Source organism: Carlito syrichta, unplaced genomic scaffold (genome assembly GCF_000164805.1).
Source record: "Carlito syrichta isolate Samal-C Ts95f unplaced genomic scaffold, Tarsius_syrichta-2.0.1 Scaffold308870, whole genome shotgun sequence".
Taxonomy (NCBI): Eukaryota; Metazoa; Chordata; class Mammalia; order Primates; family Tarsiidae; genus Carlito; species Carlito syrichta.
The window spans coordinates 875,793-894,950 of NW_007252966.1; the positions used below are offsets into that span (position 1 = coordinate 875,793).

The window sequence follows — 19,158 nt, forward strand, 5'->3', positions numbered from 1 at the left end:
AACAGTGCATACAAGTTACAGGTGGCTGGGGCTGTAGATGTCTACTTCATAACTTCCTGGGATGTGTTTCTAGTCACCATTTCCACCATTCACATACTTATCATTTTTATTAGACTTTTATTTAGCCTCATTATAAGAATATAAGGGAGTTTATGAAATTGAAAAATTCACACTAAAATACATGAGGGATAAAATGAATTCTCTTCAGCTACCATGTCATTTTGCTACCTTTTGCTAAGTAGATAATCTGTGCCAGTCATTGTGAAAAAGTCTTTATTTTAAGAAAAAAATTTAGTTAACAAAAAATTTAACAAGTTTCACTTAGCAAAATACACCCAAAAGGAAATCACAGTACAAAGAAAGTCAAGGCCTCACCAATTCCTACAGTATTAGTATTGTGTCTCAATTCTCAAAACTAACTTTTAAAAAGCTTAAACTTAACCTAAGAGATTTTAAATGAAAATATAAACTAGAATGAACAAACATGAGATATTTCTTTGAATTAGGGAGCTAGCACCTTTGAATTTTCCAAAAAGCACGTCTCCCCAGTGTGTTCACTGTGATGTGGTGTAAAAGACCCACACTTAACATACTTAAACTACTTAAACTCAGATAACATCACTCTGAAGTATACTACCAAAATGTTAATTGAGAAAAGCTGAAAATAGTTTTAGTTTACTCAATATCACATGCTAGAAGAAAAGTTTGCATGAGAAAACACTGAAGAGGTAATTTTTTAATCCAGATTTCACAAACTCATGGTGCAAAATGGGTCCCACAGCTTCCTCTAGAGTTACAACTGCTCTTCACTGCTTGTTGGCTGCCTGTGAAAATTTGATTGAAATAACTCAAATATTACAAAACTAGTCGTATCCGCCCATGCTGTTCTGACCGCTGTAGCTGGCCCCATAACAGCCACTCACTGACTGGCTCTCCAGGCCACTATAAGTGGCCTGGGCTGCTGATACCCCCATGCCCTGCATCACCTGGCTGCTATATGCCCCGTTGCTGGATGCTGTGGTCGAATTCAAAAAGAGTTCTATGTATCTGTGCTGCATGTTGGCTCTGTCTTTAGACATAGCCGCCACAGCTTCTTCATGAGTGGCAAACTCAACATCTGCTTCTCCCGTCACTCTTCCATCTGGGCCAATCTCAATGTGAACTCTCACAGGGTTGAGTGGAGAGAAGAAGTTGTAAATGTCGTTCTCGGTAGCTTTATATGGTAGCCCCCTCATGTGGACGCAGTGGCCGGTGGTGCTCTGCACTGTGAACTCGCTGTCTCCATATCTGTGGTCATACATTCCGGAGAGACAATAACTGAGGTCTCTCCCAAACAGGTCAGTGGTGAAGCCGTAGCCGTCGCTGAGGCCGCTGTACTCCTCATAGCCCCCATAGCCGGTGCTGTAGGCACCAGGCCGCATCCTATCCAGGCCTGCTTGCTTCACAATGCCTATGTACCTCCTGGCTGTGCCAGGCCGGTCATAGGGGCCTGGCCGCTGCACAGACATGAACTTTAGAGGGGGATCTGAGTATGATCTGACTTCCTCCTGACTGCTCTTGAACACCTCAATATACCGGTGCCCTATCCTCTCCTTGTGCTTCCCTAGAGCCTTCTCAGCTAACTCCTGCGAGGCAAACTGCACAAAAGCCTCCCCTGTAATCTTGCCCTCGGGGTCCACAGGCAATGTGATCCCGTTTGGCACGATTTCCAACCCTGAGAAGAACTGAACAATTTCTTCCTTTGTGCATCCAAATGGGAGTCCTCGAAGCCGCACGAAGCCGTCGTTGGCGCTATCGGCGCTGTTGGGACCACTGTGCTTCAATACCCAATCCATCTCGGTTCTGTGGGACTTGAACACCTCAATGTATCGGTGTCCCATGCTTTCCCTGTCTTTTTTCAGAGCCATTTTCACATCATCTTCTGATTCAAGTTCAACAAAAGCCTCACCACTCTGCCTGCCCTCTCTAGTATAGATGAAATGGACACCTGCAGCCCCATCGTGAATTGTGCAGTCGGAGAGGAAGTTCTGCACATCCTCAATAGAACAGGACCAGGGCAGGCCACGGAGTTTGACCACAAAGCCCTCACCTCCCTCAGGGCCTAGCATTATGGACACTTGACAGGGCAGATGTTAGATGAGCTTGGGCACAGCTTTTTTTGCGGCTGAAAAGAAAACAAAAACTTTACATAAATTCTCACTTAATATGCATAACAAGAATACACAGTCAATATTGAAGAGCAAAATAGTGTCCATAAACAAAAATCTATAAATTCTAGTAGCCAATTATAGATTCTAAGAAGGGAAGAAAATATGAATTTGGAGGTAATATTCAGAAATAGTCAAGAACGTCTGACAACTAAAGGAAAACAGATGGAAGATATTACTCCATCAATCAAGTAAAGGCAGGGGGATAAGTGTGAATCTGGTGCCTTAAACACAAGAGAAATCTGAGATTTAGGTTAGAGCAAGCACATTTTCTTGTTAAGATTTATTTTTACTCCATATACCTGTCATGATGACATGTGGCAGCTCACATATAAGAGCTCCTCTGGGAATTTGTTCCTAAACTACAGCCCTTACATTTAACCAACCTGCCTGTTTGTGGCAGGATACTACATAAATAAAAATAAGGGATGAACACAGCAGACTGTTTTTAAGCCACAATATAGAGTAACATCTTCGACACTGAAGTGAACCAGAATCAGTGTTTTCTCATCAGAAATCATGCTGCTAGGATACAAGATAGCAATACCTTCCAGAGTCCAAGGAGGCATCACTGTGTTCCTAAATTGTCAGGTTTACCAAAATACCAGTCAAGTGTGAAGCCAAACTGATGACATACTCAGAACAAGTGTATAAGCAGAGTATTAGTTATATTACATAGACTGCAACTAAATGCAGAAACCAAATTCTACGACTCACAGGTACACATATAAATAAAAGTGGCAGTATAAAATACATCAGAATTGCTGCATTTGTTGAAGATCTGGAAGAGGTATTAGGATAAAAGGGAATTCAACACTTTCATGTATATGAGGGCTGAGAGATGCCTTTCCACAAGGTAACACATGGTACCTGGAATCCATACTCAAGGAGTGAAAGCCAAGCACATGGAAGGGCAGTTGAAAAAGAGGAGCAGCTGACCCAAGAGATAGCAATATATTATATATAGCTTGAACCAATTCAAATATAGTATAGGCCAAAGACACCTTTAATACAACCAATGCAAAAGATGACATTCAAAATGAGCTCATCAAGTACACAGGAATCCAATGGTTCAACACTGTGGTTCCACTCATCTGTGTCCATACCAGATCACAAAAAGACATATCCCCCTGTAATAGTGTAATAGCACAAATGAAACAGATTCGTGTGCTAACCGTAATATTGGAAATTTATTCATGTATTATGATTTGGGATGCAATTGAAAGCATACAGCCTAGCTAAAAGAAGGCACCCTTGCTGATGAGAATGGAATAGAAAAGGCTCTGGGAGGAGTCAAAAGGGAATTAGTTAATCTGTATTGCTCATGTCTTTCCATGCACAAATATATCAATAACAATTGTGCAAATATATTGAGTTTTTTTGGGGGGGGAGGGTCAGACTCTGTCATCCAGGCTGGAGTGCAGTGGCACATTCATGGCCACCACAGCCTGACCTGCTGGGCTCAGGTGATCCTTCCACCTCAGCCTTCCAAGTAGAGCTGGAATGACAGACGCATACCACCACATCCGACTAATTTTTTGATTTATTATACAGAGATGAGGTCTCACAAAGTTGCCCAAGCTGGTCTTGAACCCCTGTCTCACCTCAGCCTCCCGAAGTGCTGGGATTACATACAGGCATGAGCCAATATGCCCAGCCTGAACAAACTTAGATGGCACTACAGAGCTTACCACCATGCCCGGCTCATTTTTATATTTTTTGTAAAGATGAAGTCTTGCTATGTTGCTCAGACTGGTATCGAACTCCTGGCCTCAAGCAATCTTCCCACCTTGACCTTTCAAGGTGCTGGGATAACAGGTGTGAACCACTACGCCTCGCCTGAACAAATTTTTATAAAATAATCCTGAAGGGCAAAGAATAGGGCATAGATAATTCTATTCATGCCCAGTATTCTCCAATATTCTAACTGTACTTTGGTCTGAGAACACAATGGAGTGTTCACAGAAGCTACCAACTTACAAATTTTAAAAAGTGAGGTTGAGTGCAGTGGCTCACGCCTATAATCTTAGCACTCTGGGAGGCTAAGTCATGAGTATTGCTTGAACCCAAGAGTTTGAGACCAGCCTGGGCAGTATAGCAAGAACTCATCTCCACACAAAACACACACAAAAAAATTAGCCAAGCATGATGGCACACACCTGTAGTCCCAGCTCTTAGGAGGCTGAGGTGGAAGGACTGCCTGAGCCCAAGAGTGAAAGGCTTCAGAGAATTGTGATTGTGCCATTGCATCCCAGCCTGGGTGACCAAGTAAGACTTCAACTCAAAAAAAAAAAAAAAAAAAAAAAAAGCTTTTTGAAAAGAGTAAAAGAAACATACTTTCTGTTCTCCATTCCTGAAACTAGCACAGGCACTTACTGGGCCCTGCTTTCCCATATCTTATTTTTAAAAATTCCTAAGCCGGGCTCAGTGGCTCAGCCTGTAATCCCAGCACTTTAGGAGGCTGAGGTGAGTGGATTGCCTGAGCTCACAGATTCAAGACCCGCTCAGCCAACTTGGTGAGACCTCATCTCTACAGTAAATTAAAAGATTAGCTGGGTGTGGTGGCGTGTGCCTGTAGTTCCAGCTATTTGGAAGGCTGAGGTGGAAGGATCGCCTGAGTCCAGCAGGTTGAGGCTACCGTGACCATGATCATGCCACTGTACTCCAGCCTAGGCATCAAAGTGAGACTCCAACTCAAAAACAACAACAAAATACCTGCATATGGAATTTATATACATGCACTTCTTCCCTCTATTGTACAGGCTCAGTAAGTAAAAAAAACAAAGTCCTGGAAGACCAAATACCTGACTGTTCGTGGCTGTACTGAGCGGCTCAGTTACACAAAGATAAGAAAAGTGGTGCCTGTAGACTAGTGTCTTTTTCTCAGCCTCAGGACTACTGACAGTTCACTGTTGTGGGGGACAGACCCACGCATTATAGGATGTTTAGCTGCATCCCTGGTCTCTACCCACTAGATGCCAGTAACACCCCATATCCCAGTTGTGACAACCAAATGTCTCCAGTTTCAAATATTCCCTGAAGGCTAAAGCTGCCCTCAGGAACTACTGCTGAAATTCAGGGTTAACACATCTTACATCAGGCCCTCAATACCACCACAGTCCTACGCCAGCTCCTCACTAGCCCAAAGTCCTTCAGATGTACAAAAGGTAGCCTTACATCTCCTCATTTCCTCGTACTTTCAGTTGATCACCTTCCACTTCCAAGAGGAATGGAGACTTCGTGAAAGAAAGTCAGTCCAAGAACAACGAATGGCCTCTCCTTACTGCTGAGATTATCTATAGCTCTGCTCAGGATCTAGCCTCATCCACCCTAGGGACATTCCTTATCATCATTTCTCTCTCCATTGAACACTGTCTCCTTGGCAATTAAATATGCTCAATTCTAATCTATCATGTAACATATGCCTTCCCCATGCCAACTTTGCCTCCAGTTACTTGATTTGCTCAATAAAATCTTGTCAGAGAGCATTTACTGTCACCTCAACTCCACACCAGTGAAGGGTATGATACTGCGGGACTGATAACATTTATGGCAAGAAAAAGAGCAAATATTTTTATATCTTCATCTTACTTGTTCTCACAAGATCTGACCATTCCTTTCTGAAAATCCCCTTCCCACTTTCACTTCTGTGATGCAACTCTCTGGCTCCACCTGTTTGCCCTGGGTCTCCATGATCATCTCTGGGCTCAGGATAACGATGTCTCCAGCCTTTAGCTCCCTGAGGCCCAGACTGGCATATTTAACTCTACTTCACAGCTCCTCTTCTATACCACAAATGAACTCAGGATTTTCTCTTCTATTACATCCTTTTTTCAGCATAAATGGCCTTACCTGCACCCAGACTATAGAAAGAAATGAAGAAATCCCTGAACTTATCCCAAGCCCTCAAATCCAATTAACTCATCAACTTTCTTGGGTGCATCCCATTTCCCACAGGATCCTCATCCCTAAAACCTATTATCTCTTGACTTCCTCAATACATTGAATGGTAGCATATAATCTCAGTAATTCTTTTCTTTGCAACGTGAATTATCAAATTGTCATTTCTGCACCTTTCATACTTCTCATATTCCTTTCTAATTTCACTATGTCCAAATAGCTTATTACAGGCTACACTTCTCATTTTTAATGTTCTTATTTCTAATGAATAATAGTAAGCCCTTATTACAATCCAATCTACAGCTCAAGTGTTCTTTTAAAACATACATGAGTTCCAGCCTGGATGAGAGTAAGAATCTGACTCAAAAAAACAAAAAAAACCTTATGCCACTGTCCTGCTTCCAAGTCCTCAGTGGCTTCCCACTGGCCTCAGAACAAAGAACATGGGGCAAATGGGGTCCTCAGGCCTTGAAACTTTACGCTAAACACTATCCTATCAAGTTTATATCACTTCCCTTTCTTTTTCTCCTAGAATGTGCGAGGCTCTCTGTTCTCAGGGATGACGCACATGGTTGATGCTCATGGTAATTCTCTCTCCAAATATACTCTGTTCAATCTCCTGTCTAGTTAAATCTGCTAATCCTTAAGATCTCAGTTCAGACACGCTATCTTTCTAAAAGGTTTTCCCATTGTCCAAATTGTCTTGTGGCTCTAACTCCACATCACTTTTGAGGTGTTTTGTTTAAAAGGTGTCTTCAAACCTGAACTAGGAACCTATTGGGGAGAAAATATGCCTCTTCTGTGGATCACTGTGACCCCCACCTTCATCACAGGCACGACCCAGCTAGCCCAAGATTAGCCAAGGATTAACTGCTGGCCATGTGAGGTCAACACCTTCAAGAATACAACAGCCGAGCTAGGCTGTAAAAGACATGCAGGGCATGAAAAAACAGACATTTCATAAAAGAATTATTTAAAATGCCTGCTAATATCTACATGTAATAAATGTGTCAGGAAGTGTTTCAGAAACAAAATTATTTCCAAATTATTTCCTCTCTGAAGGTATGGTAAAGAACACATTTTTTTCCAAAACACATGTTCACAATTAAAACATTTATTGCCTATTTTAACTCTAGAAATTTTAGTTTTCTCTTTTCTTCTAAGTCCTAAAACTTTTCAATAACTAAAACACGGCTGAAAAGGCCCTGTAGAGTCCTGCTCAAGGTTAAAGTTGGTGATGAAATTTTACTCCAGGATGCAAAGAAAATTTGTCCCATTATAACAAATCACATACCACAACTGAAAATGACTTTTCTTAAGATAGCTCACCTTAAAACAGTTGCAGATACCTTCAATGGGGCACACTTCTGGAAAGCGAATTGTCCTAAAAAACAGAATGATGTGGCATAAGAGTGTGTCCCACACTCAGCAGAGTAGCCAGGGGGACATGCTGGCTTTGAGCTATTAACACGTCCAGGTTATTAAGTACTGGAGGCAGAAGGAAAATCCTTTATAGACCAAGAATAGATATAATTCTCACACCGTGCCCGCCCTAAAAGCATCTAGGTTTATCTTTTCATAGGATAATACAGAGAACAAGAGAAACGCCCTTTGTGTCTTGATGAGACTTCAACATCAAGGGAGGGGCAGAGTGGGAGGGAGTTGGAGATGGGGGAAGCTTGAGCAGAAGCCAGCTCTTTCCCCAGGAAGGGAATTGTTTAACTTGATTTATAAGAATCCCTCTGGGGGCAGTGTGGAGCCACACCCAATAGACTCCCAGTTTTACTGAATAACTGTTGATAATTACTACCAACATCAACATCCATATGATATAACACTCACCCCAGAGGACTAGAACCTGGGCTGAGGCCGATGGAATTCTGACAACTAAACTTCGTCCTCAGTTTTGGGAAAAAAAAAAAAAAAATCACTTAATTTTGCTGAATCTGTCTTGTCTTACAAACTCTGGTTACTACTTACAACAACTTCAAATATTCTGGAACCAGACTTTCAAGAGACTTCAAGAATTCATACCCCCCCCCACCCCCAGTAAACAGTGAAATCTAAGTAGTAGTGCTTAGTCATATTAATGACCTGATCCCTTCTGCCCTTGCTTATCCCAGCTCCAAGCTCCTTTCAGTGTGATCTGCAGACCAGTATCTGGGAACATGCACAAGCCGGCAAAAAGATTCACTTTATCCTACTGGACAAGACACCATGAGCGTGTGGTCAAGTCCAATGGATGCTAACAGAGCCGGGTCTCACTGCCGGTAGCACCTTGAAACTGCTGAGCAAACAGCTAGGGGCACAGCGCTCAACTCCTGCAGGTGACCAAATTCTAGGTCGGAGGTTCTCAGAGTGTGTATATGGACCACTCAGGTAATTTGTAAAAATATAGACTTTAAAACAATAGATCTGGGAGGAGCAAAGATTACACATTTCTTTTAAAAAGCTCTCTAGAATATGCTCTTCACCGCGGCTAAGTGGGACTGGTTAGACGGGATTTACGCTTGCCTTCAGGCAGACTTAATCAAGATAAACAGGGTGCGCCTAGAGTACTCTGACGGGGTAAACAGGACAGTATAAGCACCACCCACCTCCTTTTCTTTTGTTCAGGACAGGAGTTGGGGAGGGACCCAGGCTTCACCTCCTTTATGTGTTTTGGGTTCCCAGGAGAACAAGGAGCGCTTTCGCTAGAAACCCACTCCCTCCCACTACTTTGGGGATGAAATTTAACCTCAAGATAGCTGGGGAGCCCGTATGGAGAGGTTGCCTGAGAGCCTTAATTACTCAGATAGTTCCTCTCTTAAGTCAAAGTCCAAGGGAGCCGCGGCCTCAGGATTAAGCCGTGGACTTTTTGTTCTAAGACTTACCACAGAGGACAGCAGGACTGATTTCTACTTCTATCAAGCAAGCGCAGCTTACAGCCAAAGGCGCCCAAATTCCACCCGAAGCTTAATAACGAAGAGGGCTCCGGGGAAAGTCCAGGTGCATCTTCTTTTTGTTCCTAACCTGAAACAAATTCAAGTGGCCAGAAGTAAATGCTTCCTGCGAAGCTGGAAACCTCGGAGGGGGCGGCTGTGCGTGTTTTGGCGGGAAGCACCGCTAAGGTCCAGTGACAAGGTGACGGCGTTCCCGCGGCCTCCACCTGGCAATCCGACTGCCTCGGGACCGCCCGGCCGGGCAGGAAGGTCGGCCCGGGGCCTGCGCGGGCTCGGGCGGGAGCTTCCGGGCGGGGGCGGAGCGAGCTGGGGTGGGGGGAGAGGGAGGAGGAAGAAAGGGTTCCCGGGCCCGGGTAGGGGGAGTTCCTGAAACCGGGAGAGTGCCTTCCCCAGCAGGGGCAGGGGGAGAGAAGAGTTGCCTCGCCGGCTTCTCGGGACGCTAAGGCGGGCCAAGGGGTAGGAGTGAACTCCTGGGACTGCAGGATTAGAGTTGCCTGGGCGGAAGTTCTCCCCGGACCCGCGGGCGGGGTAGGGAGAGCAGGAAGGGGGAAGGGGAGCTGCAAGGCAGGGGGTGGGGAGGAGGAAAGAGGAGTTCCCGGGCCTAGGTTCTTCCCGGGTCAGGAGGCGAAGAGTAGCCAAGGCCGGCTCGCGGGACCGAGGGCGGGCTGGGGAGGCGGGAAGCAGAGCGGCCGGGGGTAGAGGTGCCAGGGCCTGGGGTCCAGGAGGCCCCAGCGCGGCGGCTCACCACCGCTGGGGTCGGGCCGTCGGGACCTAGGCGGCGCGGTGTCCGGAGTCCGGGAAGCGAAGGCCGCGTGATCCGAGGCCAGCAGGCGGACGTGGGTCACGGGGTGCAGAGGAGGAAGTGCCACCGCCGGGCCCGCCAAGATGTCACCAATGGGAAACGCGTGCCTGCAGGTGCGGCCCGCGCAGTCGGCCAAGGCAGGAAATGGGGGAAGGAGAGAAGAAAAGCAACGAGGAAGAGGAAGACAGTTCTCAAAGGAGCTCGAGCAAAAGCGCGACCTGGGGAAAGTCCAGAGTAGCAGCCGGGGGAGGGGAAAGGGAGGCTGTACTGCAGCTTGGGAGAGAAATCAAGTTTAAAACAAATCTCCTAAAGACCGACTCTAGAATGGAAACCTGTGGGTATACAATACCTTGTTCTGTGCATTTGACCATGGACTCATGTATTTTGCATAATCAAAACATTTAAAAACACAACTCCTAAAGTTTATACATAACCATCAATTAGGGTTTAATATGAGCAGAAATGGAATATTTCAAGGAAACAAATTTTGTTGTAATCACACTTTTTTAAAGTCTGGGTCTCTGTCGCCCAGGCTTGAGTGCAGTGGCACCATTACGGCTCACCGCAGCATCCACACCTCCTGGGTTCAGGCGATCCTTCCTCAGGACTACAAGTGCGCGCGCGACTCTACGCACGGCAAATTGCGTAGGCAGGGCCTGCTATGTTGCCAAAGCCAGTCTCAAGCTATCCTACTGCCTGGGCCTCTCAAAGTGCTAGAATTACAAGCATGAGACACCGCGCCCGGACTTGTATTTTTAAAAGACACTTTTTAAGTTAAAGAGACTGGATACTTTGGGAAGCCGAGGTGAAAGGATTGCCTGAGCCCCGGGGGTTCAAGACCAGCCTGGGCAACTTTGGAGAACTCATCTCTTTAAAAAAAAAATCCTTCTTTACAATATTGGATATAAAAGAATAAAGGCTCAGAATAGCTGCTTCTCTTAAAGAGACCAAAAAATGTGTAGATACAATGTAATAATAAAGACTTATCATTTTAAAAACTTTTCCTGGTATGCAGAGGATTCTTTCTTGTGCAGTCACGTTGACCCAAGACAACTCTCAGCATTGAGTTAGAGGTATGACAGTTATTACACGTGTGTATATATGTGTGTGTGTGTACAATATTTAAATCTTTCTCAATCAATGGAATCATCACAAAGTGAAAGAAAAAATAACCACCATCTGATTTATTTGATCAAAAAGCACACTCAGCCAGGCACAGTGGTGGTACATGCCTGTAATCCCAGTACTTTAGAATCCTGAGGCAGGATTGCTTGAGCCCAGGAGCTCAAGACCAGCCTGGGCAACTTGGCCAGACCTCATCTCTACATTAAATAAAAAAATTAGCCAGGGGTGGTGGCATGCGGCTGTAGTTCTAGCTACTTGGAAGCCTAAAGCAAGATTGCCTAAGCCCAGCAGGCTGAGTGACAGACCAGCCTGGGTGACAGAGTAAGACTCTCACTTAAAATAAATACATATATTCAGTTAATGAAATTGTAATACCTCAACATAGAAGGGGTAGAGATAAGTTCAGTTATACTGATTAAACGTTGAATACATAATTTTGTCAAAGGATGGCCTAATTAGTATTCAGTAGCAGGAAGTTTAAAAATATATATATATTAGGATGTTGTTATTCTGAAAAATCTCTGTAAGTTGCCTGAAAATCGAAATAAGTACATACTGAATCATAAAAAAGATAATTTTTAGAGACAAAAATATTTGCAGATGATATCTGATTCCCTGAATGTTTCATACTAATCTAAGTGGACAACGAAACATGGGCCATAACCCAGACTTAGTGGCTCAGCCTGTAATCCTGTGCCTTTGGGAGGTTGAGGTGAGTGGATTGCCTGAGGCTGCGGGTTCAAGACCCACCTGGGCAACCTGGAGAGACCTCATCTCTACAATAAATCAAAAAATTAGCCGGGCGTGGTAGTCCGTGCCTGTAGTTCCAGCTCCTTGGAAGGCTGAGGCCGAAGGATAGCTGGAGCCCAACAGGTCGAGGTTGCGATGGCCGGAAGCGGCCACTGCACTCCAGTCTGGGTGACAGAGTGAGACTCCCAACTCAAAAAAACAAAACAAACACAAACAAAAAACATGGGCCATGATTTAGTAATTAATGAAGCTGGTGATGTGTACATGGAGTTTCATTACATTTTTATCTCTACTTTTGTGTATGGTTGACATTTTATGTACAATTATTTGTAAAAAGAGGAAAATTGTCTTCAGAATCTACTTATTAGGGACAACTTTGGAATTACAGGGAAGAGGAACACACTAACTGAACATGATGATGTAGACTAAGAAACTTTACAAGGACAAATGAACAAGTCCTTCCTCAGAATAGTTCCCCCCAAAAAGGCTGAGGTGACACTTTTCAATGAAATGAAACTTAGGAGCTTTATCAAAAATTCACAATGCATGGGATATATATGGCTCTTGATTCAAACTGGTAAATATTTTGAGACAATAGGGGACATCTGAACATTGACTAGAAGTTTGTATTTATTTAAGGTGTGATAGACTTGTAGTTATGTTTTTCTTTTTGAGTTTGAATCTTACTCTGTCATCCAGGATGGAGTGCAGTAGCACGCTCATGGCCACCACAGCCTCAACCTGCTGGGCTCAGACAGTCCATCCGCCTCAGCTTTCCAAGTAGCTGAGACTACAGGCATGCACCACCATGCCTGGCTTTTTTTTTTTCACTATGCCTGGCCAATTTTATTTATTGTAGAGATGAGGTCTCCGCCAAGTTGTCTGGGCTGGTCTTCAACTCAAGGGCTCAGGCAATTCTCTTACCTCAGCCTCCCAAAGTGCTGAGATTATAGGCGTGAGCCACCACGCCTGGTGTGCCTACTTTAAAATAAAGGATTTAAGTTTTAGATTGAAGCTGGCATTTGTTTGGAAATTATTCACAAGAAGTAGTAGGTGGGGATACAGAGAAAAACTGTCCATGATTAGTAATTGTTGAATCTAGGTAATAGGCACATGGGAGTCTATTTTATTATTAGTCTTTACTTTTGTATATTTGTTTGAGAGTCCATAGTAAAAACGTTGCCAACCGCACACCTCCTTGCTTATTCTTACCATCACAGAATGAGGACTCTGAGGGTTCAAAATCCAGTTGTGTTTGGAGGAAAATGAGAAAGACACCAAAAACTTATTTAAAAGAAATCAAACCATATTCTGAAGAAAATATTCCATAGAACCGGCTTTTCAGAAAGAGCACTCTTTACAAAAATGATTTTAAATGCTTTATAAGCATGAACTGTTTCTTAAAATCCTCTTGGTAATTTACATTATCGACATGCATATATCACTTATTTTACTTGAATGTATTTGTTGCACTTGAGTAGTTTTATGTTTGCCTTCTTCAATTAAGTGGTTTGTAACTCAGGCAAGGTAAGTGTTAATTATTGATCAGTCATGACACCAGTTCCTACCTGGTGTGGGAACAATGTGTGCAGAAGACCTGAGCCAGGGATTGTGTTGTGCAACTGCAGCACAGTCTGAGATCAATGGGGGAAAGTCCTTACAAGTCTTGAATGCCTGGTTTGGTGTTTTGAATTGTATTCTAAGGCCAATGGAAAGTCACCTGTTTTAAAATGGTAAGTGGTGTGATCTGTTTTGCTTTTTTTTTTTTTTTGAGTTGGAGTCTCACTCTGTTGCCCAGACTGGAGTGCAGTGGCCGCTCCTGGCCACTGCAGCCTTGACCTGCTGGGCTCCAGCGATCCTTCCGCCTCAGCCTTCTGAGTAGCTGGAACTACACGCGTGCGCTATCACGTCCAGCTAATTTTTTGATTTATAGTAGAGATGAGGTCTTGCCAAGTTGCCCAGGCGAGCCTCGAACCCGCAGGCTCAGGCAATCCACTCACCTCAGCCTCCCAAGGCGCGGGATTACAGGCTGAGCCACCGAGCCCGGCTCTGTTTTGCTTTTTAACAGAACAGTCTAGATTTAGACACTACCTGGAAAATGAATGGTGGGGACAGACGCTTGGAAACAAGATGAGAAGGAATGAGACAAATCTAGGAAGTAAGGTGGAAACTGAAGAATGTGAAGGATTTTAGAGATGTTTAATAGATAAAATTTACCAAGGAGAAATCCTGTGCAGGCACCGTGCTGGAAAGAAGGCACAGGAAATTCCTGCCTTGGTGGGCACATAGGAGGGTACACAGAACAGTTGACTAGGAAATCAATAAAGAAATATACAAATGTATGATGACAAATTAGGATATGAACAAAAAAATGGAAAATGGAGATTAGTTCAGATGGGGGTCCTGAGAAGTGACATTTAAACAGAGACCAAGCATGCACATTGGGTGGGTGGGAGCTGAGAGTGATAGAATTCCATGCAGAAAGAAGAGGAACTCTTCTGATAAATAGCTAAGATTTAAAAGTATAAGTTAGAAATCCCTTTTCCTTTTGTGCATTGCCTATTTATTCTCTCTGGACATTTGTTCAAATTCTTTGTACTTTTTAACTGGAAACTTTTATTCTGAGGTTGAATCCTTTTCATCTGTATTTCAGTTCATATTAAATTCACTAAAAATTTAGAATAGTTTCTGCATTCACCACATGAGGAATATGGATGGGTCTTGGGGAGAAAAATCCCCTGTTGTGGTATAGTAGGTGAGCATAGCACAGACCTATTATGGATGTTTTCCCTTTCTGCTGGCAATTATATTGGAAATTGTATGTAATGGCTTCAAAAGTCTCTTCCAACCCAGCAATTTTGTAAAGTTTTAATTCAGTGGCTCTTAAATATTTCCTGTTGTCATAGACTCATTTTGAAAATATGATACAAGTCTGGACAAACTTCATTTAAAAATGTACACACACAATTGTACTTAACTTTTTACGAGCACATGGATCTTAAGTGTGAGAAATGTGACCCAATTTGTACAACATGCCTAGTTTAATATACAGAGCACCCTAAGAGCTATTAAGGACTGAGCAACTGTAGATGGATCATTACATTAACATTTTACATGATTATCCACCAAAGGGGATATATCATGATCTGCATGCAGCAGGAAACCCATTTTCCATTTGAGTTGGAGTCTCTTGTTACCCAGGCTGGAGTGTAGCAGCACACTCATGGCCACCACAGCCTCGACCTGCTGGGCTCAGGTGATCGTTCCGCCCCAGCCTTCCAAATAGCTAGAACTATGGACACACACCATTACACCCGGCTAGTTGTTTTATTTTAATGTAGAGACGAGGTCTCACCAAGTGGCCCAGGCTGGTCTTGAACCCCTAAGCTCAGGCAATCCTCTTGCCTTGGACTCCCAAAGTGCTGGGATTACAGGCTGAGTCACCGTGCCTGGCCAAGCAGTATTACTGAAAAGCAAAAAGAGTAGTATGTTAGGTAGCCTTTATCTATAATATTTGTATTGAAATTAATAAGGGACAAATTTTTACCCAACATGTTGTCCTTTGATACTGACTGCATTGTGCTAGTGACTCAAGAATTAAGATATCTAAAGCAAAGGAAAACAAAAAACTTATATAAAAAGAATAACTATTATACTTCTGTTCCTTACGATAAAAATCTAATCTCAACTGAGGAAAAATTCCTTTATTTGGATTAATTGGAATTGCTCCCCATAGTAGGAAATAAGATACATGCCTAGCTAAGAAATGAGTGTGTATAGGCCAGGTGCAGTGGATCCTGTAATCCCAACACTTTGGGAGGCCGAGGCGAGGACTGCCTGAGCCCAGAGGTTCGAGACTATCCTGAGCAACTTGGCAAGATCCCGTCTCTACAATAAATAAAAAAACTAGCCAGGCATGGTGGTGGGCACCTCTGGTTCCAGGTATTAGGAACGCTTAGGTGGAAGGATCATCTAAGCCTAGCAGGTCGAGGCTGCAGTAGCTGTGAGCATGCCACTGCACTCTAGCAAGGGCAACAGAGTGAGACTCAGACTCAAAAAAATAAATAGAAGAAAAGCAAAGAAAGGGAGAGAGGGGTGTGTATAGATTCTGCTGACGAAAAACAAACAAAAAAAACTGATAGGAAGTTAATACTCCCAAACCACCTCCTGTACCTCTTTCCTCAGCAAGCAGCCCCTGGGTATTTAGGTCATAGAATCTGGAGCTAGACAGAAAGGCTCAAGAGGCCTGTGAGTTCGGCTCTTGGTACCCACACGCCTGTCACGTAGGTGCTTCCCCCCTTCCCTTGGGACCTATGAAGGATGGGAACTCTTTCTGAAGCCTCAAAAACCAACACCATGTCAGGTTCCAAGTAACTAGCCATAGGATCTGAGACTGCTGTAGTTCTTTGTGCTCTGTTTGCTGCTCAGGGGACCAAAGCATTCTGCCTTGGGCGGATGGAGAACAGAGCCAAGAGGAGGAAAGAACATGGCTACCTGCAGAAGATGAACTCTTAGCACTCACTGCGAATACACCACACCCCAGATGTAGGTAGGTTTCAAGGACCACAAATTGCTGGACACATCATTATTTTAACAGGAAAAAAAAGCACTTTCAGATACGCCATACCAAAACTAAAAGCTTTCTGGTAGTAAAAATGATTGAGTTTTTAATTTATAAGCTAATAATGAACTGAAAGAAAGAATAGCAGTCTGGAAAAATCAAGTACAATACCTCAAAAAAAGGAAAAAATAGAAATAAAAGGAGAAAAAACAAGATTCAGAGAACATACGCCTTCCAAAGCAGTTTTCTCTATACTTTAAATTTAGGAGCTTTACTACATATGCCTGGGTTGTAGCCTTTTTAAAATACTGATGCGAACTACAGAATCAAGCTTATATTAAACCAGAAAAATTCTTTTCCATTCTTTATCTCTTCTCCTGTCTCTACCTGTCTTTTTCTCCTGTCTCAGAAAGAACCAACCCTATCTACACTTTCATCTTTAGACTTCTAGCCTCTAGAACTGTGAGAAAATTCTGTGGTTTTTATGGCATCCCTAGCATACTAACACTGATACCAAAACCAGACAAAGGCACAAGAAAACTACAGACTTACGAATATATACATGCAAAATTCCAACAAAATACCAGCCAAACCTAATAACATGCAAAAAGTATTATATTCCATCAGCAAGTAGAATTTATTCCAGAAATGCAAGGGTGGTTCAACATAAGATGTCCTTAGATAGTGCTGATAGTTTCATAACTCTGTGTTAAGAGAGTTAATTATGTGGTACACCGATTTAAAAACTGAAAAAAATTTCCATCACTCCCATCATAATTCTATTGGACAGCACTGGTCTAACCAAATACCATAAAAGAGAACAGGGCCCTCAATAAGATGAAATGGAGATGTCAATGGTGCATCTTGTGTGCACTCTCTTTTACTCTCACTTCCTGAATTTGCAGTACAGATGATCCTCAACTTACAATGTGGTCCCCACTTAGGATTTTTCAACTTTACCTGGTGTGAAAGCGATAGCATTCAGTAGAAATTACTCCAAATACCCATATAATTGTTTTTCACTTTTAGTACAGTATTCAACAAATTACATAAGATATTCATCACTTTATTATAAAATAGGTTTGTTAGATGATCTTGCCTAACTATGGGCTACTGTAAGTGTTCTGAGTATGTTTAAGGTAGGCTAGGCTAAGCTATGATGTTCCATAGATTAGTTGTGTTAAATGCATTTCAATGCATTTTATTTTCAACTTACAATGGGCTTATCAGGATGTAACCTCATAAGTTGAGGAACATTTATATAAGATCACATAATATATATGCATATATGACATTTTATATAAAAAACTATCTGGACTTGGAAACTCGCTCTAAGTAATCAATTGTTGGAAGGAAAATTTTTCTTTCGATTCATTTTTTTGGTAAATATTCCCATAACTTAAATTTTCTGTTTTAAAGTCATTTTGGTACATTTTATTCTTTGGAAAGGCACAAGTTTTATTGAAATTTTCAGTAATAAGCCAAAACATTTATGCTGCTGAAAAAGTTATAAAACCATTTCTCATACTTGTGATTTTTATACTTCCTGTTTGCTTTATGTGTTTTTACACATCCTTTTCCTAAATTTACATTTTTATCTTTTCAAATTACTAATTTCACTATCTCTCTAATTCTAATGCCTAATCTTCACCCTTTCTTTTAATTTCTTTTTTTTTGAGTTGGAGTCTCACTCTGTCGCCCAGACTGGAGTGCAGTGGCCGCTCCCAGCCACCGTAGCCTCAACCTGCTGGGCTCCTGGAATTACAGACATGTGCTACCACGCCCGGCTGATTTTTTGATTTTTATTGTAGAGATGAGGTCTTGCTGCCCAGGCAGGTCTCGAACCCTTGGGCTCAGGCAATCCACTCACCTCAGCCTCCCAAAGGCGTGGGATTACAGGCTGAGCCACCGAACCCAGCTTCTTTTAATTTCATTACTTTTTATTTTTTTGAATCAGAGTCTCACGCTGTCACCCAGGCTGGAGTGCAGTGGCACGCACATGGCCACCACAGCCTCAACTTGCTGGGCTCAGGCCATCCTTCTGCCTCAGCCTTCCAAGCAGCTGAACTACAGGCACGCACCACCATGTCCAGCTAATTTCTTTATTACGCTTATTTTAAAAAGTGATTATCACTTTCTAGCTTTCTCAGTTGAGTTCGTAATTCAACATGTCATTATCTCCTTTAATATTTTAGTAGTTTAGGGCTTTGAAAATAGCTTTTGCATTTCTTTCTCTTTATTTTCCAAATTCCCTCTAATAGAAACTCTTATTTCCTCCTTAATATTTTTTATTTAGTAAGATGGAATTATGTATTTAAAACAAACACAATAACATTTAACATTTACAAGTTATTTTCTATTTTTTGTTATTTTCAAGTTTTGAGACAAATAATTATATCTTAGAAGAGTAGAAAATTAGCTTCCTGTTTTTTAACTTCATTACTACTGGGGCATAGTTTTACATTGACAGGTGTATTAAAAATGTATTTCTGACTTATTTTCAACTTATGATGGATTTATTGGGATGTAACTCTGTCATAAGTAGGAGTGTCTGTATTTGTACTGGTGTACTAGGTGAAGAGGGGGCATATTGTCAGGTGAAGCTTAACCTAACAGTTTAGAGTTTTAAATTCCAGTCTGTCATTCCTTAATGATTATTGCCTTTTTGTGTCATGTTTAAGCGATCATTTTCTTAGGCAGACAGTAAACTCTCGCTTGCTGTCCTGTCCTTGTGACCTTCGCAACCTTTCCTTCCTTTAATACATTTGTCTCTTTTTTTTGTTGTTGTTTTTTTTGAGTTGGAGTCTCACTCTGTCGCCCAGACTGGAGTGCAGTGGCCGCTCCTGGCCACCGCAGCCTCGACCTGCTGGG

The 19,158-nt window shown here is 42.6% G+C and overlaps 1 protein-coding gene across 8 annotated transcripts in view; it reads right to left on the reverse strand.

Moving 5' to 3' along the window:
* Nucleotides 1–305: 305 nt before the first annotated feature.
* The window catches only part of HNRNPF (heterogeneous nuclear ribonucleoprotein F), a 23,634-nt gene continuing 4,781 nt past the window's right edge, over nucleotides 306–19,158 (reverse strand). For 3 of the 8 annotated variants that reach the window (XM_008066254.2, XM_021716670.1, XM_008066253.2), the window contains 3 exons: nucleotides 8,981–9,119; nucleotides 7,437–7,491; nucleotides 306–2,164 (listed from right to left, as the gene is read on the reverse strand). In XM_008066254.2, coding sequence (XP_008064445.1) covers nucleotides 864–2,108 — 1,245 coding nt within the window. In that variant the 5' untranslated portion in view covers nucleotides 2,109–2,164; nucleotides 7,437–7,491; nucleotides 8,981–9,119 and the 3' untranslated portion in view covers nucleotides 306–863. Of the gene's footprint in view, nucleotides 2,165–7,436; nucleotides 7,492–8,980; nucleotides 9,120–9,794; nucleotides 10,992–19,158 lie in introns of those variants that run through there. The other 5 variants (XM_021716668.1, XM_021716671.1, XM_021716669.1 and 2 more) reach the window with 3 other exon arrangements.